Source organism: Coffea eugenioides, chromosome 2 (assembly GCF_003713205.1).
Source record: "Coffea eugenioides isolate CCC68of chromosome 2, Ceug_1.0, whole genome shotgun sequence".
Lineage (NCBI taxonomy): Eukaryota > Viridiplantae > Streptophyta > Magnoliopsida > Gentianales > Rubiaceae > Coffea > Coffea eugenioides.
Window position 1 is genome coordinate 21,021,082 of NC_040036.1, and position 23,125 is coordinate 21,044,206.

The window sequence follows — 23,125 nt, forward strand, 5'->3', positions numbered from 1 at the left end:
ATTTCAAGGTCTATCATTTACTATTAGCTAATGCGGCAAAAGGCTGATCAGAAGTTTAGGTATTGAATCCTCAAAAATAGATGTTTGGATGCTAATTATCCACTCTCCAATATTTTCACAACTTTGTGCCAATTCGTCTTTGCGATTTGCATGTATAATTTAATTTATTATTTTTGTGATAATTCCTCGTGGATCAAAATTTTCCATGATCTTTTCATACTTCGTAAATATTTCAGAATAAGACATCCAATATGGGACGCTTACGCTGGACGCCTTCACTATGGTTTTGCCTTCTAAGAAGAATCTGTGCTTAAACGGAGGAAGCTGTTGTGTTTTTTTCCCCCCTGCAATTTGAGGAAGCTGCTGTTAACCTGTTTTGCGTGTGTGTGTATGTGTGGTTGTTGTTAGCAAACATGGCATCAATGCATCAAAAGTTCGATGGGTAATTAGTCTTCATATCCTATCATTTGTTGCCCCAAGTCCAATGCAAATTCAATATTTCCACATGCATGAAATATTAACTTCTGCAAATTAATTCGCAACACCTTATTTAAATTTATTATGTTGTTTTTAAATAGGAAGAGAAAAGGATAAAATTACATTTATTCATCAGCTTGGTACCTCTGTATAAGATATATACCAGCTTTATTCAATCATCTAAATAATTCTTCCGTGGAAATACCATAGCTGAAAAGTGCTCAGTATGGACGCCGTCCACCAATATTGCCCCGGGGAGCATAACTGCAAATCACATACCACCATCCATTGTTACAACGAACCCTAGCGCAACCTAGACGGACTGAACTGCGCCAAACCACCTGGGTATAATGGCCGCAGACCCCTCCTACGCATGAGTTGCTTTGGTAGTTATAGTTGCTCTTCTCTCCAACCCACAAATTCACCGCCTGTCGGCCCGTAAAGGCACCTGTGCCGGCTGCCAGGTTTTCTCCATAAGGACCTCCAGAATGCACCAGATTATTGCATGTGTTCGCCTTCTGGATTTTGGCAGCGTAGTCACTTGCATAGGCTGCAACCTGTTCATCCCAATGCATCGCCCCGACGCCTACTTGTGCACGAGCTGCATTATGGGCGTCCAGGTAATCGTTTTGCGTGTTCTGAGCTAGAAAGGAAGGACTTGAAGCCAGGGTTATCAAAAGAACAAGAGCGAATTTGAACAACCCCATTTTATTGCATAGGTTAGCTTGCTAGATTGCTGATGTGAGGAATGTTGTTAACCGGACCATGAATTTATAGAGGGGTTTTTGTTGACATCTTCAAAGATTGGAATTAAACCTTGACTGAATTTGTTTTAACATTACTATACACGCAATTATCAATCTGACGTTCGGTGGATAGGTAGCCTTCAACTTCCTAGTGGTGCTTCCAAGTCCAATTTATACAAAGGGGAATGGTTCCAGATGACATTTCTAAATTTGCTGTTTCAAAGGTGATTAAGTCAGTGTGAACTATTGATTTGGAAGCCAAACAAGAAGTGCCCCGTACTAGATCAGATACCGTGTGGCGACAGATAACAATTACATAAAGACATGGAAATTATATTAGTAAGAATTGGTCCATGTATGTGACCATACCATATATTTTTGAATTGTGAAGAAAATGCTTCATTTCCTCCATATGTACCAAATCCTTGTTTGGGGTATTTTCAAGATTTTGCAAAATAATCCTTATTCCAAAAGTTTTTCGATAATGTCTACATATGCAGGAAAGACCCCCGAAGCAGTAATGAATTATTTGAATTGGAAAATACGCTTACTGGAAAGTAGTAGAATAAAATTTAGCAACAAAGCTATCAAAATTTTGTGCAGGATGAGAAAGTACAAAAATAACACGTGTCCAACTTGTACCAAAAAAGAAGATAAGAACACGGTATTAAGTAGTCAAAGCATAGAACAAGACGTAAGTGCTTACATCACTCTCAGAATCCAAAATATTTTGCTCAAATCTGCGGGATTGAAACTAGTTGAAATCCGTCCATGGGATTGATATCAATTGAAATCCATGGAAATATCAATACAATCCAACATCGAAGTCTGCCAAACACCTATATAAATAGGTAGACGCCATATGAAGAGGGCAATTGAAGGAATCAAAAATTCAACTTTGGCAACTTAACCTTACCAATTGTCTTGAAAGTTTTCTCTCATGTTTAGTAAATAGAGAGAGAGAGAGAGAGAGAAAGAAAGTAGTCTGCGAATCCTATATCTTGTACTAAACTTTCTTCATTGATAAAAGAAACAAGTTTTTTCACAACTTTTCATAGTTACATCTGAGTGCACTTAAAGGTAGGAAACAAAACTAAATTGTATTGCAAGACTCTGAAGCGGCCCTTAAAGGAAGTCACCCTAGTGGTTGGATGCTGCAACGCTCAGGTAAGAAGTTCTCGAGGAGGTAACCGAGTTTGGTCAATCAAAAATCAGATTTAAGGTATAGAAGCGCGCATGTTGAACCTATTTCTTTTGTTAATAAGAAATTGTTAGTTTTGATATGGTTTGCACTCTATTCTCTTGAAAAAATTTTATGAAAAATATTTCAAATGTATTTAGTACCTTATCAATAAATGTAGTACATCCTGAATACACTCTAGAAATAAAAATGTTTTTTATATCAAGAATGATAAATATGAATATCTTTCTAGCCAACTCAAACTTAAATTTTGACTTAAATTTGGTCATTGAAATGGTATCAGATCCTATAAATGATCCAACAATTCTCTTAAATTATCCAATAATTCCAATAAATGATGATAATGATTATATATCTGATGAAGAATTTGATGCAGATCCAGTACCTATTAGATACTTTAATAATGGAATAGAATTTGATAATTCTGATCAGCACTATCCATTTCCTTAAAATGGAAGAATGTCAAATATGTGATTATATGATACTGTATTTCTTATTAGAGAACATGCACATCAGCTATACCAATTAGATGAAAGAATTTCATATTTTCGAGAAAGATGGTTCCATGTTGTACTGAATAATTGTCATCTCGTTACTTGTCATATAATAGATATAAGGCATTAAAAAATGTAGAACATAAAAAATATTTAATAATTAATAAATATGCCCAACTAAATCAAGAATTTACAGCCCACTATAGAACTAAACACTTAGATAAATCATGAATAACTCAAAAAGACTAGCATATTGTCAAAATTCTCAAAAATTTATAAATAAAGATTTAGCAGCTAAAACTAAAATAAATAAGGTAAGACGTCTTATTGTTAAATACTCCTCTGAAGAAATAATATTAGAAGCATTAAATATATTATCAGATATTGAAAAAAGAAATTTAGAAAAGATTGTTTCAAATCAATATACATCTGAAATATTTTTAGATACAAAAAATAGATACCACATATATGAAAAAGAATTGCTTGCAGTAATAAGAGGATGTCATAAATTTTACTACTTTCTATTACCTAAAAAATTTAAATTACGTAGGGATAATTCTCAAGTAAAACCATTTATTAAAAAAATTTTAAACCTCCACCTTAAAATAAAAAATTAATTAGATGGCAAATGGCATTATATGAGTTCATGATTGAAATTCAACTAATAAAATCTAATGAGAATTGTCTTGCAGATTTTCTCACTAGAGATGGAATATCTAATGAATAAGCAAAATATTCTCTTTGATAAAGTCTCAAAATTATCTGAGCAAATTTCTCAATTGCACACGTCATTGAATGATGTAATGGATATTGTGAATTATCAAGATACAAATAAAAAAGTTTTTGAGCTTCTTATCAAGCACACCGAAAAAGGTCAAAATAGAATCAGTCTTTACGATAAAGTTGAAGATTTATTATTTGACCTATTAAACAATGATGAAATAGAAAATCTTTTCTCTTCACTGGGACAAGAAGATTGTCAACAGACTGAGAGATTTGGAATAAATTCTCTCAATGATGGAATATTTTTTAGATGAAATTTTACCCAAAATAGACATTTCAAAAGATACTCATGATGGATAAAATAAATAATAAGCACTTGCTTGTCTCTGGATATAATTCTCTTATGAAAGAATTATATGCCTTACAAAATACAGAAACATATTATATAAATTTCACAGGAATCTATTCTGGAATAAATTATGTGTAGGGATGTAATTGTAATTTCATTAAAAAATGGTACAATTTTATAGTAATTAATACTATCTATATGACTACTTCAACTTTTTCTGAAATTTCTAAACTCCCTAGTAGATTCAAGAAGAAGTTAGGCATATCAATCAAAATAATCCTACATATGATTCCAAAGATAATTTAATACTTAAAATTATTTCAGTTAGATCAGATTTTAAAGATTTAAATAGATATAATACCTTTCATCATATCAAAATTATGAAATTTGATGAGTTAGAGATAAAGAACTATCCTTAAAAGAAGAAATATGAATATTTTTCTAAAGATAAAATACATTATCAAAGAACTCTTGAGATAAGAATTATTTTGCAAAATCTTGAAAATACCCCCAAGCAAGGATTGCGTACATATAGAGGAAATGTAGCATTTTCTTTCATTATGACTACATATGCAGGAAAAACCCTTGAACCAGCAATGAATTATTTAAATTGAAAAATACGCTTACTGGAAAGCAGTTGAAACTATCAAAACTTTGTGCAGAATTAGAAAGTACAAAAATAACACGTGTCTAACTTATACCAAAAGAGAAAATAATGACACGGCATCAAGTAATGAAAATATGGAATACGATGCAAGCACTTATTCAAAATATTTTGTTCAAATATGCGGGATTGAAACCAGTTGAAATCCGTTTGCGGATTGAAGGCAGTTGAAATTCGTAAAAATATCAATTCAAATCCAGCATTGAAATTCGTCAAATAACTATATAAATAGGTAGATGCCATATGAAGAAGACAATTGAAGGAATCAAGAGTTCAACTTTGACAATTCAATCTTATCGATTGTCTTCAAAATTTTTTCTCATATTTAGTAAATAGAGAGAGAGAGAGAGAGAGTAGTGTGCGAAACCTATATCTTGCACTGAACTTTTTTCATTAATAAAAGAAACAAGTTTTTTCACAATTTTTCATATTTACATCTAAGCATACTTAGAGATAGGAAACGAAAATAAATTGTGTTGCAAAACTCTGAAACGGCCCTTAAAAGAAGTCACTCTAGTAGCTGGATAACCGGAGTTTTGTTGGTTAAAAATCAGATTTAAAGTGTTGAAGTATATTGGACCCATTTCTTTTGTTAATAAAAAAATTGTTAGTTTTGATGTAGTTTACACTCTATTCCATTAAAAAAAATTTATAAAAAATATTTCAAACCTATTTAGTACCTTATCAATAAATATAATACATCCTAAATACACTCTAGAAATAAAAATATTTTTACATCAAGAATGATAAATATGAATATCTTGCTAGCCAACCCAAATTTAAATTTTGACTTAAATTTGGTCATTGAAATAGCATCATAACCTATAAATGATCCCACAATTCTCAGAAATTATCCAATAATTCCAATAAATGATTATATATCTGATCAAGAATTTGATGCAAATCTAGTACTAGGGATGGCAACGCGGGGGGGGAGGGGGTTGGGGCGGGGGACCCCTCCCATCCCCTGCCCCGCTGCCTATAAACCCCCCCCGCCCCCGCCCATCCCCCGCTCCCCCCCCCCCGCTTCCCCCGCGGGTCCCCCGGGACTAAAAATTTATTATATAATTTTATTATGTTAAATTTTAGCAAATAATCAAGTACTAAAATATCAACACATCATCAAATTATTATTCATTGTAATTTTACAATTGAAACTTATAAAAACAATCAAACAAAAATTATTTGAATACAATCCAACATGATGAAATAAATATAACTAAAGTAGTCAAGTTTTCACTTTTGGCACAAATACAATCACTAATTCATTATTGTGCTTGTGCTTTTTTTAAGAAAAAAATGTTATTGTATTAAGTGTAATTAGGGATTTAGTATAAATGTATTAGTAAATTTAGTATAACCAATTAATAATTTGTATTAGTACACATATATAATTATTAGTATAATTAATAATATCAATTATATTATATATACTAATAGACATTATATAATACATATAACTAATAATATCATTATCATAAGTTTGTAACTAATTAAATTATATATTTTATATATTTATTTTTTTAAAGCGGGTGGCGGGGCGGGGGCCCTGTTTCTAAGCGGGGGGAAAAAATTCCCCCCTCCCCATTAGCCCCCCGCGGGACGGGTGCCCGCGGTCACTCGCCCCCATTGCGCGGGCACCCGTCCCCATTGCCATCCCTATCCAGTACCTATTAAATATTTTAATAATGGAAAAGAATTTGATGATTCTTGTGGCTATAGGTGAATATAGCCAAAAGCACTTATAGATAGAAAAATATTTACAAAAGTTTAAAATCTGATCCAACTAAAATAAACTTGAGCATTAAAATGTCTTTGGAACCATATGTACGATTATTTTGATGGAAACGCCTAACTCCTTCTTGAATTCACTTAGGGAGTTTAGAAATTTCGGGAAAAGTAAGAGTAGTCATATAGATAGCATTGATTACTTTAAAATTGTATCATTTTTTAATAAAATTGCTATCACATTCATGCATATAATTTGTTCAAGAATAGATCCTTGTAAAATCTATATAATATGTTTCTGTATTTTGTAAGGCATAATTATCTCATGAGAGAATTGTATTCAGAGACGAGCAGATGTTCATTAATTATTTTATCCATCACAAGTATCCTTTGAGATGTCTATTTTCAGATAAAATTTGGTCTCAAGGATATTCCGTCATTTAGAGAATTTATTCCAAATCTCTCAATCTATTAACAATCTTCTTGTCCCGATGAAGGAAAAAGATTTTCTATTTCATACAATAATTTTTCAACCTTATCGTAAAAACTGACTAAATTCTGGCCTTTTTCAACATGTTTGATAAGAAATTCAAAAACTTCTTTATTTATATCTTGATAATTCATAATATCTATTACATTATTGAATGACGTCTGTAATTAAGAAATTTGCTCAGATAATTTCGAGACTATATCCAACAAGATATTTTGTTTATTCATTTGGCCTTCCATCTCTAGTGAGAAAATTTACAAGACAATTCTCATCAGATTTTATTAGTTCAATTTCAATTATGAATTCAGATAATATCATTTGCCATCTAATTAATCTTTTATTGTGAGGCAAAGATTTAATATTATTTTTAATAAATGCTGTTACTTGAGAATTATCCGTGCGTAACTTAAATTTTTTAGGTAATAGAATGTAGTATAATTTATGACATCCTTTTGTTATTGTAAGCAATTCTTTTTCATTTATGTGGTATCTTTTTTCTGTATTTGAAAACTTCTGGATACATATTTACATAATAGATTATTTTCTATTTTTAAAACTGCACTCCAAACTTCTTTAGAAGCATCAGTCTCTAATATGAGATTATTTTCATCAGAAGGTAATGTTAAGAATGATAAATTTTTACATTACTCATTTAATTTTTTTACTAGAGTTATATGATTTTCAGAGAATTCATATTTATTATTTTTCTTTAGTGATAAGAGCTCCAGGACTAAAACTAGTTAATTTTGTTTATCGTTTAGGTTAAAAAGAGGCTTCAATAGCCAAATAGGAAACTATACTTGTTATTGTATATAGCGATAAGATATTGGGTCACAGAAAACCAAATACCCAAATTAATTTGTACTGGTCTTCATCGATCTCACCATGGGCAATGAATATCTGCCCCTTTAATCTCAAAAGATTAAATAGGAGGAGTATGGCTCTAAATCTAGGAAACCACAAAATGTGAGAAATTACAAAATATAAAGTCCAACCTAAGACGGGGGACATTGCTAAAAAGAGAGAGAGAAAATAAGCGTAAGAGCATAAGACCCCTAGCAAGGACGCTGTCCATCAATACTGCCCGGAGGATCATAGTTGCAAGCAAGTAATAAACTACCATCCATTGGCGCATTTAGCTCCAGCACAACCCAAGTGGATGGACTCACGCCATACAACCTGAGTGTAGTGCAGGCACTCATCTCCAACACAAGAATTAGACTCATAGTCGTGACTAATGAGGTCTTCCGGAAATCCATCTTTCTCGTTTCTTTTGTGTGTTTCACTTCGACATAACAGATTGATGGATGATGCCAACTATATATAGAGAAAGGTGACTAATTGGAGTAAAATTTGATCTTTCCGTTAGATGCATAGATGTGGATAGACGAAAATGATTTGGTAAGTATTTGATAAAGAATTTGAAACATTATTGAAAGCTGGAAACCCTTCTCAAAACTTTCAAGGTAAATTGACATCTATTCATTAACTAATTTTTCCCCCTTTTCCCGTAGATAAAACACAGCTCAAAACGTGGTGGGGTTTGAGCCGTTTGGCTTAGTTCCGATGCCTACGGATATAAGACTTGATTTGTTCAAATTATTCAATCTTTTTTAAATCAAAATCAACACTTTGTAGTTTTTTTTTTCCCGTTAATCACATCAATGGTCAACTCGTTAAAGCCCTGATCATTCAAATCAACACCTGTGCCAACTTAAATTGCATATATAGCACAGAGAGTGTTGTTCTCACGTCTTCCTAAACCAAATATTATCAAATTAGAGGTATTGTTCTCGCAGAGAAGAGATATTTGCAGAATAACCCGTTTCTACTTTATTTGATTAACAGCCATTTCTCTACTACAACTGTTAGCGCAGAAAACACACAGCGAAAGATAACATACCGTCTTGAAACTTCTGATAATCAAGAAACGGGAAGGTAGTCATAGACGGTGGAATATGAAGAATGTAAACAAGTTGAAGGACTTTGATTAGTGATCACAACAAAACGATCACTCTAACAATGAAGAAAAAGTATATGGGACTTCAGTTAGTCGCAACAAAACTGTGAAGGAAAAGCATAAGAATATAGCTACACGGTTGATTAATAACAAAGGGAACAAAGGGCAAAGTGAACTAATGGAGAGGTATTTGATTACTGTGCCATTAATTGCAATTCTTTCACCACTAATGTGGAGTGATCTTTCTGTTGAATGGACAAATGGAAAAGTGAGTACTATTCTAATTGTATTAAGGAGCAGCCAAACTCTATTTTTCTAAACTAAGTTTAAAATCACATCAATCTAGTTACCAAATAATAAATTCAATTCTAAACTTACAAAAATTCTAAATAAACTTTTTGTTTAGTTTTGCCAAGAGCAATGTACATTGCTTCTATATGTAGGTGAATAATCATGCATCCATTGCCAGCCTAGCTAGGGAAGATCATTTATCCGGCCCCATATAGAAATGAACCATAGAACCAGAATGGTAAAGTGTGAGTTGGTTGTGGCGAAGGCAACTTCGATCAGATTATTCACATGAAGTCGAATACAGTGCCAAAAGAAAAAAAAACACAATTGATTTTTTTTTTTTTTGGATTAAAAAGTTTAGATGATTTTGGTTCTGATCACGATCTCGAATCTATGATGACTAAAAACACAATGAAACTTTTATATGTACAGTGTATACAAACAGGTTCCTAAAGTTGTACATTATCCTAATATTTTTTTTTCACTTGGGATTATTCCAAACTTTTAACCAGACTAATCCCCGAAAACTGTATAGAATCTTGTCTCAAAGATATATACTATACAGCGAAATAGCATACGAGAGTCAATTACGAGACCTGCTGGTAACTATCAGTTTACGAAACCAGTCGGACTACGTGTGGGTCACAACATTATCGTAGTATTCGTTTTATCACGAGTGGCACTTCATTTTCGCCGGTAATAATTCATGGGGTTGACGAACGGGGAAGTAAAGACGATTCCCGTTGTCCTAAATCACCCCGTTCTAACTTATACAACATACAGCCTCCGTTCTCGCAACAATCTCAGGTCCTGCACCTCTCTTCTCCTTCCTCATTACTTTTAATTTTCGGACACTCCTCCGTATTAGTCACCCAGAAATCAATTGGGGCATTGATAATCCTCTGCCGGGGAACGTGTTACGGCATAATGCTTGTTTTTTTTCAAATGTGTTTATGTATTAAATGCGTATTGTTAATTATATTTATTGTGAATCTTTCGGAGGAGTTCTGCACGTACAACTATCAAGGGAAGAAAAATCAAATGAAATAGTGTCTCCCAATGGCAAAAACAAGATGGCTTGAGATTCCTACATTTGTTACTCCAACACTCAGAGAAAAGCCATGCATGCGTGCAACATATTTATTTCCGCACAAATAAATCACAACACCACACAACAACAAACGCCAAAATAGTACTTCAACTGATCATTTTGGCATAATGCACTACTATTTATTAATTACTCAGGTACTACTGATTAATTAAGTCGTGAGAATTTAGTAAGGACGTTCGCCAATGTAATTACCTGGGGGATAATAGTTGCATGTCACAAAAGTCCAATCATTATTGCGACATCTAGCCGCGGCACAGCCGATGTTGGACGAATCGCGCCACACAACTTGGGTATAATGCCCGCACATCTCCCCTTGAGCGCAGGAATTGGAGCGGTACTGGTAGAATTTCTTCTCGTCTGCCCACATTTTCACGGCCTCAGCAGCCGTCAAATCCCACGATGCCTTCGCAAGATTTTCACCGTATTCGCCTTGCGAGTGCTCCAAGTTACAATCTGCAGACCTTACAGCAGCATAGTGGCCTGCATAAGCTGCGACTGTGGCGTTCCATTTGACGAGTGGGAGACCAAGTGATGCGCGAACTTTGTTGTGGGCAGCGACAAATGCTTGCGGAGAATTTTGGGCAACGGCGAGAGAGAACAAGGCTATTAAGGAAAGTGTTGATGTTGAAACCTTTGATAACCATCCCATTTTTGTGTTCTTGTTCAAATGGTATCTGGCATTCAAGAACCCGCTGGTTAAGACGTTTTAAACAAGGACAAGAAGACGGGCCTAAAATAAATTGCTGGTATTTTAGTCTACTTTGCGGTTTGACCAACTGTAGCCTGTGAACAGCCGAAAGGACCGGAGTATCTAGAATTCTAGTTTTGTTGATTACGTACATTTTTATTTTAGCTGTCATTCTTTTGAGTTTCAATGGAGAAGATTAATTTGCAGAAAGGGGTTTAGTTCTCAGCTGTAATGGCACGGTAACAGTTATGTCTAGAAGCATCAACAGTCAATATTTGTTAAAATTTTGACCAATATTGCCTGTTGGTTGGTGCCTCTAGACAAAACTTAAAGTGTTTTTCGCTTCCCCACTTCCATTTATCATTTATAAGATCGTCTAGATAGGATTGAATTCATGATCCGAAATGAACTTTTATTCTGAAATAAATTTTGATCAGTTCCACACCCTCTTTTCCTTAATCTTTCCTCAACATATGAAAAGACAATACTGACACTCATCATAATTTGCCGTGGTTCCCGAATGGTAGAAATTTAGATTTTCTTTTTTTAAAAAAAAATTTTTGGTTTCCCTGTTGAGCCTATAGAACTACAATAGGATTTTTTGTTTTTTTCAGCGGAAGGAACTTGACTTGAATAAAGCGTCAATGCACCAACCATGCAACTTTATTGGTTATATCTGCTTCTATTGCATCGATGAGGCAGTCTCATCATTCATTGCTTTACAACATAAAATGGTGAATCGTGCATCGGCCTAGCTATTTCATATAGTTTAAAGCCCAACGGAGGTAGCAATCCCTCGCTGGCAATCTTATCAGCCTAGGGGCTGTAACTGCCTGTCCGGATTGATATTTGATGCCCACACCAAAAAGGAATGTAAAATTGTCTCAGAAAGGAACAATTACATCATTACATGCCGAAGAACCTAGAAAAATAAAGGAAAAGAGTGGAATGGCCCAAATCCACCGCCTCGCTCCATATGTGTGTCGAACTGAATACAGGCCTGCTTGGTTGTCCTGGAAAATGCATTTGAAGTTTGTGATAAGGCCTGCTTGGTTCATTTCGGACGCTCACAATTTCAGCAGAAATTGAAACTCTTCTTATAAACGAATGAAATCATTGCCGCACGGTTGCTAAATACAGAAAACAATCTACTCAGATCTACTCTCTTAGCAATTCAGAGATGTTAATAATTAACAAGCTCGAAAATAAAGACAACAAAACAATGAAGCAGCTTAAATTAGCTAGCTCAAAATTTCCATTAACGCTGAAGTAACATGGTTCCATCAATTCACTTCCATCTCATAGAATACAGAAGATGAATATGCTTTCTAGACAACACACGGCAATCAAATCCTAGGGAGGTTCCTCGACCTATGAAACCTTAATCCTAAATTACAAGAAGAGAGCAATTTCAATTAAAAAATGAATAGCCCCCTCACTATTTCTCTAACTTCTACTCTTCATGTTGTTTAGACGTTCTACAAATAAGTCGTTCCAAGTATCTGTAATGCCTGGTAAGCACCAGTGCATGCAATCGTCATGTTTCTTCCCACCGGCAGTGGACGGATGAGCATCAGCTCTATACTCGCTCATGTGGGTTATGTCCAAGATGTGAAAATCAGAGCCCTTGAGGGCATTGTATAGATGTTCATTCACAAGGCGCCCCTCCACATTGGTTCCATTCTTCTTGACGGAGAAAAATTCTTCAACCTATTGCAAAAAGCATGTATATGAGCTATCCTATCACGCAATGCTTTTCAAAATGATTATCATGAAGAAACAGCCATAAACATGCACCATCAACATAACATACTTCTTGAGGCGACAAAGGCTGCGAACGTTGACAGGAACCACCCTGGTCCCAGTCACCCCCTTCAAAATGTCTTGGGGATTGTGTTCGAAAAAATAGAGTAGCGCCAGGTTGGATTCTTTTCTGGACAAGTGGAATCTACAAGAAACCAAAAAATCTTCTAAGCACATGTAAAAAAATGGAAATGGGATCTTAATAGTTGATTTTAGTTCCTTGCATTGTTTCCATCTTTATCATGGAGTCCAAGTAAATTTAAACTAAAGGATGCTAGCTTTTCAGTTATTAGGAGACCCATAGTGAAATGACAACACCCACATATTTTTTGAGCGCTAAGTTACAAAAATAAGATGATGTTTATGTTAAAGCACACGAGAAAACTTAGACAAATTTGAAGATACAAGTGTGGTCATCATCTCCTAGGCCGCTTCCCTACTCCCCCTGTATTCAAAAGCAAACCTTCAAGCTTACACATACATATTGCTCTTTACCAATCATAATCCAGAGGATTTGTTATTTGCTTCTATCTCAAACCCTCTGAGCTAGGTCCTTCACATCCTCATTAATCTTTATGCAGATAGAATGTGCACAAAAAGCATGATAAAGCATTGACACAATCTTGTCATTCTAACCATAGTCAAATTCTTGAGCATCCTACATTTAATGTTAAAAAGAAGAAGGGTGGTGCCATACCATGTTTTTTAAGACCATATCAAGGCCAACATCAGGAGTAACTGGAGGCATCACAGGTGTGCCCTTTTGAAAAAAGAGCATGGGTGATCTCACAGGGTCAAACTTTGCAGGAGCCCACCACCTAAGGTCAAAACATGAAAGTTGGCTGATCAGCAATCCACAGCAACTAGATACCCTAAAAACTATAGAGCTTTGGTGTTGTTTCAGCATTAAACCATAAAAAGCACAAGTCAAACAAAAGGCTTAATGACTACAGTAAAAATTATAAATAATAAATTTTCAAAATTTGTTATTCAAAAGTTCAGTTATTGTATGAGTATTTTAAGGATGATAAATTACCCCTTTGGAGTTGGATTTTGATTCTCATCTGCTGGTACACCAAGCTTTCATAGATTGTCTTAACAATTTCTATTGATGCATTTGGCAAAAGTTAAAATTTGAGGAAGGAACCACATAATTAGCCAAGGCCAGGCTCAACCCAGCATGGTCCTTTGATTTTGAGGATATCCCAGGAAAACAAAGAAAAGAATAAAGGCCTTATCAATGAATCTTTCACCTCAAAACAGAACCATATGTTATTTATCTGTTTTGAACATATGTATGCATTTAGCGTAAAAATCTGTCCTGGTATGACTGTTTTTCTCTACTTTGTAAAGAATTGTTGAGCTAAATTTACAATATTCATTTGTCAATTTTGTACATAAGTACTGTATATTAGCTGCTCAGACCTCTACAACCATATTTTCTGTCCAACAAAATGCAGTAAAGCATAGTACTTTACCAATGTCCAGTATTGAAGATAAGAATGTCATGAAAACTTAGAGCTTCCTCCCACGTCCCTTCTGGTATATCAACATCAATCCTATAACCTTCCTTGTATCCAAGAGATTCTAGCAGACCACCATTGGTATTTGCCGACCACCTGTAAAATACGGGCACAAAGGGATACATCAAAATAGACATAAAGCAACCTATCAACAATCAAGGGAGGCCAGACAGCAGATAGACTTCATTCAAACGTCACAACAGATGACATGACAGAATAAATCCACGTAGAAATGTAAGTTCTGTATATGCAAACTTGTCAGTGATAGTGTGTATGCCCTAAAGCCAATCAACATGTTATTTCTTGTTTATCTAGAGTTCCGAAATCCCAGGCAGGCAGGCAGACGTTGTGCAAAAAATCCATCCTTTTCCAATGGAAGATGCCTTAATGTTCAAAAAGTAGACATCGCTTCAAGGAATGGCGAGTACCCCAGAAAAAGGATAAAAATAAATACATAAACTAACAGTAGGTGCGCATAAAAAAGAAGTCACCTTTGAGTGCAGATGATAAAGGTTAACTTGCCTCCTAAAAGCATCTTTAGTGGGCCAATAGTGACTGGTAAATATGCTAGGGCACATAACCAGCAGCAAACTAATCTACTTCGTGCTATCTATAAAAGATGCAAGAAGAGTACACCCTTCCAAAGCATTACTCATTTAGAAGTAACCTCACTTAGCAAACAACCTAAATAAAATACTCAAGCTCTTCTTACCTACCATAACGAGCCAAAAGGTTTGTACGGTGATATGAAATTGTAAGATTGTAGTTGAGAAAGGTGAAGCCACGATCAGCTCCAGCTGGGCGCCACTTTTTTACCTCGCTTGAAGTTCGTCTCAAAGTGCAAAAAAGTGAAACAAACATGTTCCTATTCAAAGAATCACCCACAAACCCTGCACTGCCAAAGTCGATAAGGTCCACAGGTAGCACGTGACAGAGGGCAAAGCATTATGAAATATGGTGAAGACACTAAGTATGACTTTAAGAAGCTTGCATTCTGACTTCAGTTTCAACATTTTCTCTACATATCTAAGAAAATGAAGGTACTGGTTCTTTTAAGAACAACATGACCAGTGGAATTCATAAGAGATAACGCTTCTGTATGAATTGGAAAACAGCCAAAAGTACAAGCTATAGTCTCTATGCAAGCCACAATACAAGACAAGGTAACAACATACAAGCAGCATGGACGCGTGACTGAATGTATGAATGTGTGTGTGTGTGTGTGTTTTTTTTTTTTTGGCCAGCGCAGATTTTATATGTTTGTGACTGAAACAACCAAAATGTAGCAACCTCAGTTTCACCGATTGCTTATTCTCCTTATCTTCCTTCAGTGAATTCATACTTTTATTCAACAAGAAGAATGTGGATATGCTCCTGGGAGACACAAAAGACACATGATTGTTTTCCAAGGTTCAAGGTACCATCTATAGGAAAACAAAGCAGAAATGTAGGAGGGATTTGACCCCACACACTACAAAAAAGAAATAAATAAAAGCTACTATTCAGCATTTGAGCTCGAATTCGTTGTTTGCAGCCAAATTAGCTCTTCTTTTACTCTTCACTATTGTTTTTCCCTACAATTCTCCAAACAATATATTTCACCTTTCTTTTGTTTCCCACCTGTTACTAACCAAAAACAATTCAATCTCATCTCAGTCCTTTCCTGTCCCCATTCAGCTAAATATTCAACAATCAACATCAGAAGTCAGAACTCCATGATCCTTCTTGAACTATAGTAAAATACTAAAATTCCTTTTTTGATATACAAGTTCCATAAAGTCTTTTGGATGCCTATCACGACCATGCTTCCTCCAACATGACCTCCACAGATCTAGTAATGAAGTTACAATTTCCAAACACATAGAAATGTTTACCGACCAATAATATTAAAAACAAAGTTCCCCAAGATTGCTGTATGAAATCGACGCACATATGAGAATTCATGCAAGGCACCCAAAAAATAAATAAATAACATTACTAGCATATCTGCTGCAGCTAAGAGGGGGAAAAAGCATATCCCAGTGTTAAGTGAGGTGAATACCAATATTAGCGTTGGCAAAGCGTTTGAGGAAGAGAAGAGGATCGAACTGAGGAAGCTCACAGTGGTAGGGTTTCCAACGCCATTTGACAACTTCAAATGCATTGAATTTGTTACTGCCAATACAATTCCACCCTTTGAATATCTCCTTACAAGTTTGATCGTATCGCAATGATTTATCAGCCTTCGGATCGTAGATCCACCGGCCGTCAGAGTAGTCACAGGCTGAGTTCGAGTTCGTGGTAGATGCTCCACCGTTGGTTTCAGACGATGTCGTTTCAGTTTTCTGCTCTGGTTGTAGTCGTTGTTCTCTCGGGGAGGTTTTGAAGAGAGAAAAGCCCAGGAACAGCGTGCCCAGGCAAAGAAGAAAGATGAATAAGCGGGAGGAGCTGAAAGACGATGTCGTTTTCTGCGGGTGACGCTGTTGATGTTCCCTCGTGGCCATGGGACACTCTGGCTCCGACCGCCATTAAATGCTCTAATTTATAGCTTTCGGAATGAGATCGAAGCAGTCCGAGTCGTAGATTGAAGGATGGGCCTAATGTCGAGTAACACGTATGCCCGTATTACATAGTTTTTTTTTATTCTTCGGAAAGAACTGAATTACTACGATTACACATTCGTTTAAATTTTTTAAATAGAGTCACTTAATATATCAATTCTATCAAGTTCTAATGATTTGGTGGTGGCTGTCAGCCCAAAGGACGGTGGTTATCATCACCCAATTAAGTTACTTGTCATCACACAAGCAATTTCCATTTACCATATCGCAAGTAATATCCTTCCTGCTTTACCACCAAATTTACAAGTAACACCTATACATGTATTAATGGTCAGACCTCCTATTTACCATCCTCGTACTTTATCACCTAACTCAAAATGCCGCTAATTTTTTGCATGTAACTTAACGCGTAACTCAAGATGCTGTTAAATTTTTCCATTACATGCAAGATATTGATATGCATTTCTTGGTAATGTTGGTTAAATATAACATGTTTGTAATTTTTTCACTGTTTGTAATCATCTCACCATTGTAAATTTCGATATAAAAAAAATCCATTTACCTCTTTCTTTAGAAATTGAATGAGAATGGAAGCTGATATTTGGAAAATAATCTTGCATTGAAATTCGAAGGCCTGACAGATGACCCTAGAGACTTTTAAGACATTGTCCCAGTTGAGACTTGATTACTTTTCACTGTCTGCTGAGCATTTTCAGACAGGAGTATTACAAATTTCAAGAAACGAGCTAGTAGTATTTTACAACTACATCAATGAACAGAATCAAATACCAAGCCACCCAATCTAGAGGAAAATATTGCGCATTCTAATAATCTAGCAGAGACCAACTTGTACCCCTTCCATGTCAAAAAAAAAATATCGGAACCTAGTCCACGTTTATCTGATGGTGTAAATTATAACACCAAAGCAAAGGTGATGGTGTAAATTTCAGAAAGACAGCAGAGTTCAAATTCATTGGAAAGATTTGAGATGGAAAACTTGGCAGCTTGGCTTATATGACTTCTTGGCCGCTGCTTGCTCAAACTTCTTTGCAGCAGCTTCATTCTCTTCCAAGCTGGTCTGCACAAAAAACCTTATCCACCACGAGGAACTTCGTAGCTTGGCCTTCATAAGAAGATACACCAGAAAATCAAATTTTCAGATTCAAGCTTTCAAATTTTAGTATCTTATATGAGACACAAACAAAATATCTAGTAATCACTGGTTAGCCATGCAACCAATGCTAAACAGAATAATTCCCTTATATGCGCCTAAAAGTTAAATAAAATATCATTTGGATTTTTTATCCAGGAAGCCACTTTAGTAGAAACTGTTAACTCAGTAGCTGCATGGAAATTACGAACCACTACCCCTTTTCTACGTCCACTGTGACATGCACAAAATCATACAGCAAAAAGCCAGAGACTTACCGGACGACCAAATTTAGCTAGTTCTGCCACCTTAGCTCTTTGCTGTCCAGGAAAACCTGTAAACATATTTAGATCTTAGAAGGTTACAAAGATATTCAGTTGAAACTTCAACAGCAAACAAGCTTGCAGACATTAAGATATACATGTAATAGAACATCCAAATGGACGTGAAATCTTCTCCCATGTCAACAACTAGATGTCATTTTGAAGTTGTAAACAAACACTTCTAAGTATATCATTTACCTGATAATATAACTACACCGTCAGCCGATACCCTTGCCAATTCTGGAAGAGTCCTGTTAAGGTATTTTGGTGACAAATAATCTAATGCATCAGAAACGATGACAAGGGAGAATGATTTTGCCCGGTAAGGAAGTGGAAATTTAATATCAGCAACACGCACGATCCCTTTGCGCAAAAGACTCTTGCAGTAGCCATCAGCCTCCTCCAAGTCATACGGCTCAATTCCCCAGGCTTCAGTGTCCTCTTCTTTCAGTAGCTTTGAAACCACTGAACAAGTTTCAGGGCCTACATGCAACACCTTGTGCATACTATCACCATATGCCTTCTTTAATATGGGTAACGCTCTCTGCACTTCTAGTGCACATGAAGCGCCACCTGCAGAAGCATAGCTTAAAGATTTAATGAAATTCATTTACCAGTTACAACTAATGAAGGAGACACTGAACAGGCTATAAGCATCAAAAATAAAATACACAGAAAAGAAAGTTCTATATATATAATCACTGCCATATTAAAGTATATTAGCATTAATAACCATCTTGTAGCCCCAAAACTACCCCATTTCTTCCCCATGAAATCTCAATTCAAGTAATGAACCAGGAAAGAACCAGTAAACAACTTTTGACACGAGGATAAGGAAATAGCAGTACAACTTGTTTAAGAAAAAGAACCGCTACTTGCCAGACCACTGCTTAAGTTGTTGAGAGATACAGATAAACAAAATCGAGAACCATATGAATGGGGAGGGAAAGCAGGATTAGAATGGGAGTTTAGACTTTTAGTACAGAAGCAATTGGCAGGAGGCAATTTGTGGATGATCATCACATGAGGTTAACTAACTCACTTGGTGTGAACAGCTCAAACCTAGAGCACCAGGTGAGAGGTAGATATGTATACAACTATGAATTTACTTAACCACAGCAAGTAGAGAAACATATCTAAATGCAAAGTATTAAATTTTTACCCTGAAACTATCAAAAGAAACATATAATTAGAAAACAAATACTAAAACAATCCTTCTGGAAGCTGAAAATTTTGATATATACACAATTACATAAATATGATACATTACAAACATTTCCAATTTCTTTATAAAACCTCAAAAATCAAAGTTAATTTCAAAATAACAGTTAATAATGTAATTAAACCATTATTTATTAAAGTAACATACCTTCAAGTCTATTTAAGGCATCTATATCTGCGCTCCTTCCACCTGTGATAGAGAGTTATTTAAGTTTAGAACGATGATCTTTAAGTTTAGAACGCATCGACGTGCGTCCAAATAGGCACATCCAAAAAATATAAAAGGAATAATGAGTTGATTTAGCGATTGAATTTGCCCAGATTCCTATTATTCATAGCAATGTAACAAAGGTGAAAAGAATAGCATGTGACTGGAAGATAAAGTCAAAATAGCTATTGCATCATCTCAATTCAGACGTTGTTACATAGATAGAATAATAATAATACAAACCTGATCCATGATACAAGTAACCAATTATCAGAAATGCACCCTGAAAATTTCAAGAATCAATTTAGTCAGTTATAGTAAAAATGTCCAGTAGCATAGGCATGACACAAGCCTATAACTCAGAAGGGGATATCTAAGTAACAGGTCCAATTTTCTCATTATCTCATGAACTGATGCCATTATTTAATATGGGTTCACAATATAACCAAGGTAGCGGATGAGATTGAAACAACTCAAACAGAAGAGCTGAGGTTTACCACAACAAGAAGTCCCACGGATAATGAAGGAGAAGGGCGTGCTTTAGGGTGTAAGGAGCCCACAAAGGGAATGCTTCCACCATCTCCAAGTCGACGAGAAGTATTCGGTCTTCTTGACATGATTATTTGATGTAATACCTGTTCAATACCTATCAACAGATTGCATCAAAAGTAAGATACTAACTAAGAATCCAAGGCACTTTATTCATCCAGTTAAGAAGCATTTTATGCATAACAATACTCATCCACTCATCAGGAGGGGAACAAGTTCTTATCTGCAGTAACTGATGAGATAGTATCATAAGTTTACATTTCATGCCTCATGCAACAATACTTTCACTTTTTATAATAAAATCTAATAGGCGGCAATTAACTGCACTAAGATATTGTTTAAGGAGTTTCAAAAAGGCAAAAGTGCACATATGCAGCATGCACCAGATCAAGGTAAATAAAAGTGTCTTAGAAAAAAGAAATGGATAGGTCATGTATTACTCACACAACTCCCACCACCACATCCCCCCGCGGCAGGGCCAAAAAAAAAGTATGCTCATAGTGTCTAGGAATCTGAAGGAACAAAAGCATTCAGTGAGCAAAAGCCTTGTTATGTCCAAAATTGAGGCTCTTGTTTAAAACCCTAGTTGGCTGACATACAGTGAAATGAAATAATCAGAGATTCAGCTACAATTGGCTTATATTGGCACCAATCAGAGGTTAAAATTGTGAAACTCTTGAATCTACAATCTGTGAGGTGGGAAAAGGCTTCTTGTTATGAGTTTGAATTTGTGACAACAAAATTGTCTCCTTTTTGTGTTAGAATCTAGAACAAGACTTGTTTTACGTTGCACAGCTACCTTCATCCTTACATTAATATGACCTTACTAAGATTGCACCTGCCGGCCACCTGACAATAGAACAGAAGGAACGAAAGAGGGGCATGATAGACTAAATAAAGCAGTGCACCATTTCCAGGACCCTAAATCTGGACGTTAATTTGAGAAAGGATTGCCCAGCTTCTCGACAAGGTGGAAAAAGCTGATCTTTGACCAATTGATACTACTACTGTGGTAGTTGGAGCAAAGTGAATTGAGCTCCTCAACGTTTAGAATTTTATGTGTAAGCAAGATTCCATCGAAAAAGAAGACAGACACGGAAGGAACTCCCCTCAACATGAGGTCCGTCAAACATGCCATCAAGCACTTGCTGAATTAAAGTGAAACATTAATGGCACATGGATACTCTAGAAGGACAATTGTGGACTTGCCAATTTAGCCCAAGATCCGAGCAAATATGAGTAGCGCCAGGCTCAAATGTTGAAGGGAAAAAAATGGGCAAAAATGAAATGATACCAACTTCAAATTACACAAATTCCTACATTCACAGCCTTTGCCGTCTCCTCATCTGGGTCGAACTTAAAATTGACAATGAACTAGAATTAAGCACCACAAATGCCGTCACGTCTATAAACATTTGCACTAAAGAACTCAGAGAGAAAAACGAGAACAGAGGGCGAAAGGTTGGAAGACGTCGAAAGATACCTGAGATGAGATGGATGGCTGGAAAGATCAACTTTAGAGCTGAGCTAAGTAAGGGAGATCTAATGAGTGATGGCAGTGATCTGGATCTGCGTGTCCGGCCGCGAGTCCGTGTTTTTTATTATTTAAAGTAATACTGCTGCTACTAGCATACTAGTTGCTTACTTGCAGGGCTGGGGCGATCGATGAACCGAGAGGAGAGAGAGAGACGAGACAATAAGCTGATAAAGGCGCTATTGCAAATTGGTTCGGATTCATTTTCTGCTTTGTACTCCACCCACCCATCACGTTTCAGAAGGCGTGATTCTCGTGACGGTTTAAGAGCCACGACATTTGAAAATGGCAGTACGCTAGTGGTCTAGTACTAATAGAGAGTTGAAAAGGAAGAATGAAAAGCGTAACGGATTTCAGTCATCAAAACCACGCCTTCTCCTCTTGTGAAATGGAGCAATTATTATGATTATTATTATTTTGGTCAAATGTGCAATTGGGAATTTGACAAGGTAAAGTTTAAAACCCGAGGAGCCATGCAATTTCAGGTTTATAGGGACATAATATCGACAACATCTATACTATTGGAAGAGAAAGAACTAAGTGGACTGTATAAAAGATTAAGGGAAAGGCTTATTTAGACTTGAGGGTAGGAGATTGAGGGATCCACTAATGCATACCCTTCGAATATATGTTTTCGACAAATAAATTGCGGTGTTTGAAATCCCTACCTAAAAGATGGTAGAGAAGGTCTAGGACGATTTCATGAACTTATTTTGACAGGTTGGTTGAGTAAACTAATGTGCAAGAAATGAAAGGGATTTTCTATCAAAAAATTTCTACGTTTTCCGTAAATACATTTTTAAATTATTTTTTTACTTCACATATATCAAATTATTATGGTACATTTTCTTTAAAAAAAATTACAAAAAATTACAATCCAAACACAACCTAAACTTGTCAACTTACCAGAACGCTCTATTTGGGCTTGATTTGCCGAAGCGTTTAAGTCCAGTCTACCACTCTGCCAATCCCCCTTGAGCAACTTGTAATTGGTAGTCTCGATCGTAGAGAACGCGGAGGGCTGCTGTATCAACGGCTTCTAGGTTCCGAGGAGCATTCTTTGCTGGACCATATGGGCCTTAAGAGTTGGCATATCTTTTATGTTTGTGGCCTGGCCTTCGTGCAGGTATTAGAAGCCCAAGAAGATTAACAATAGTTGTTGACTGTATCCAGTCCAAGCATCTCCAAAATGGAATGCAGTTATTATGAGCTGAGGGTTAGAGTTTTTGTCTTAATGGTTAATTCTGCTAAGAGTCATGTGCTCTAAGGCATACCCAATGTTATTGAGTTTATTTTTTTTTTTTGGCTTTAATAAAACAAAACTGATTACTCAACATACTATTTACACAAAA

The 23,125-nt window shown here is 35.8% G+C and overlaps 4 protein-coding genes across 5 annotated transcripts; all 4 read right to left on the bottom strand.

The window, feature by feature from the left end:
* Positions 1-537: 537 nt before the first annotated feature.
* Positions 538-1,267, bottom strand: LOC113762850 (pathogenesis-related leaf protein 4-like). The gene has a single exon (XM_027306467.1). The coding sequence runs from the start codon at positions 1,182-1,184 to the stop codon at positions 699-701; it is 486 nt and encodes a 161-aa protein (XP_027162268.1). The 5' UTR covers positions 1,185-1,267; the 3' UTR covers positions 538-698.
* Positions 1,268-10,397: 9,130 nt separating this feature from the next.
* Positions 10,398-10,883, bottom strand: LOC113759227 (pathogenesis-related protein 1A-like). Its single transcript, XM_027301795.1, has one exon. The coding sequence runs from the start codon at positions 10,881-10,883 to the stop codon at positions 10,398-10,400; it is 486 nt and encodes a 161-aa protein (XP_027157596.1).
* Positions 10,884-12,164: 1,281 nt separating this feature from the next.
* Positions 12,165-16,743, bottom strand: LOC113762513 (protein trichome birefringence-like 13). The gene is made up of 6 exons (XM_027305994.1): positions 16,290-16,743; positions 14,961-15,138; positions 14,204-14,344; positions 13,423-13,543; positions 12,736-12,870; positions 12,165-12,632 (listed from the first exon to the last, which is right to left on the bottom strand). The coding sequence occupies exons 1-6, from the start codon at positions 16,729-16,731 to the stop codon at positions 12,369-12,371; spliced, it is 1,281 nt and encodes a 426-aa protein (XP_027161795.1). The 5' UTR covers positions 16,732-16,743; the 3' UTR covers positions 12,165-12,368.
* Positions 16,744-17,388: 645 nt separating this feature from the next.
* Positions 17,389-21,935, bottom strand: LOC113760947 (probable pectin methylesterase CGR3). 2 transcript variants are annotated; one of them, XM_027303705.1, is made up of 8 exons: positions 21,723-21,935; positions 20,684-20,751; positions 20,188-20,336; positions 19,934-19,973; positions 19,631-19,672; positions 18,460-18,834; positions 18,217-18,272; positions 17,389-17,911 (listed from the first exon to the last, which is right to left on the bottom strand). In XM_027303705.1, exons 2-8 carry the CDS (start codon positions 20,736-20,738, stop codon positions 17,759-17,761), a joined length of 870 nt encoding a protein of 289 aa, XP_027159506.1. In that variant the 5' UTR covers positions 20,739-20,751; positions 21,723-21,935; the 3' UTR covers positions 17,389-17,758. The 2 variants fall into 2 exon arrangements, with proteins under 2 accessions (XP_027159506.1, XP_027159507.1); XM_027303706.1 differs by lacking the exon at positions 20,684-20,751.
* Between the last annotated feature and the right edge of the window lie 1,190 nt (positions 21,936-23,125).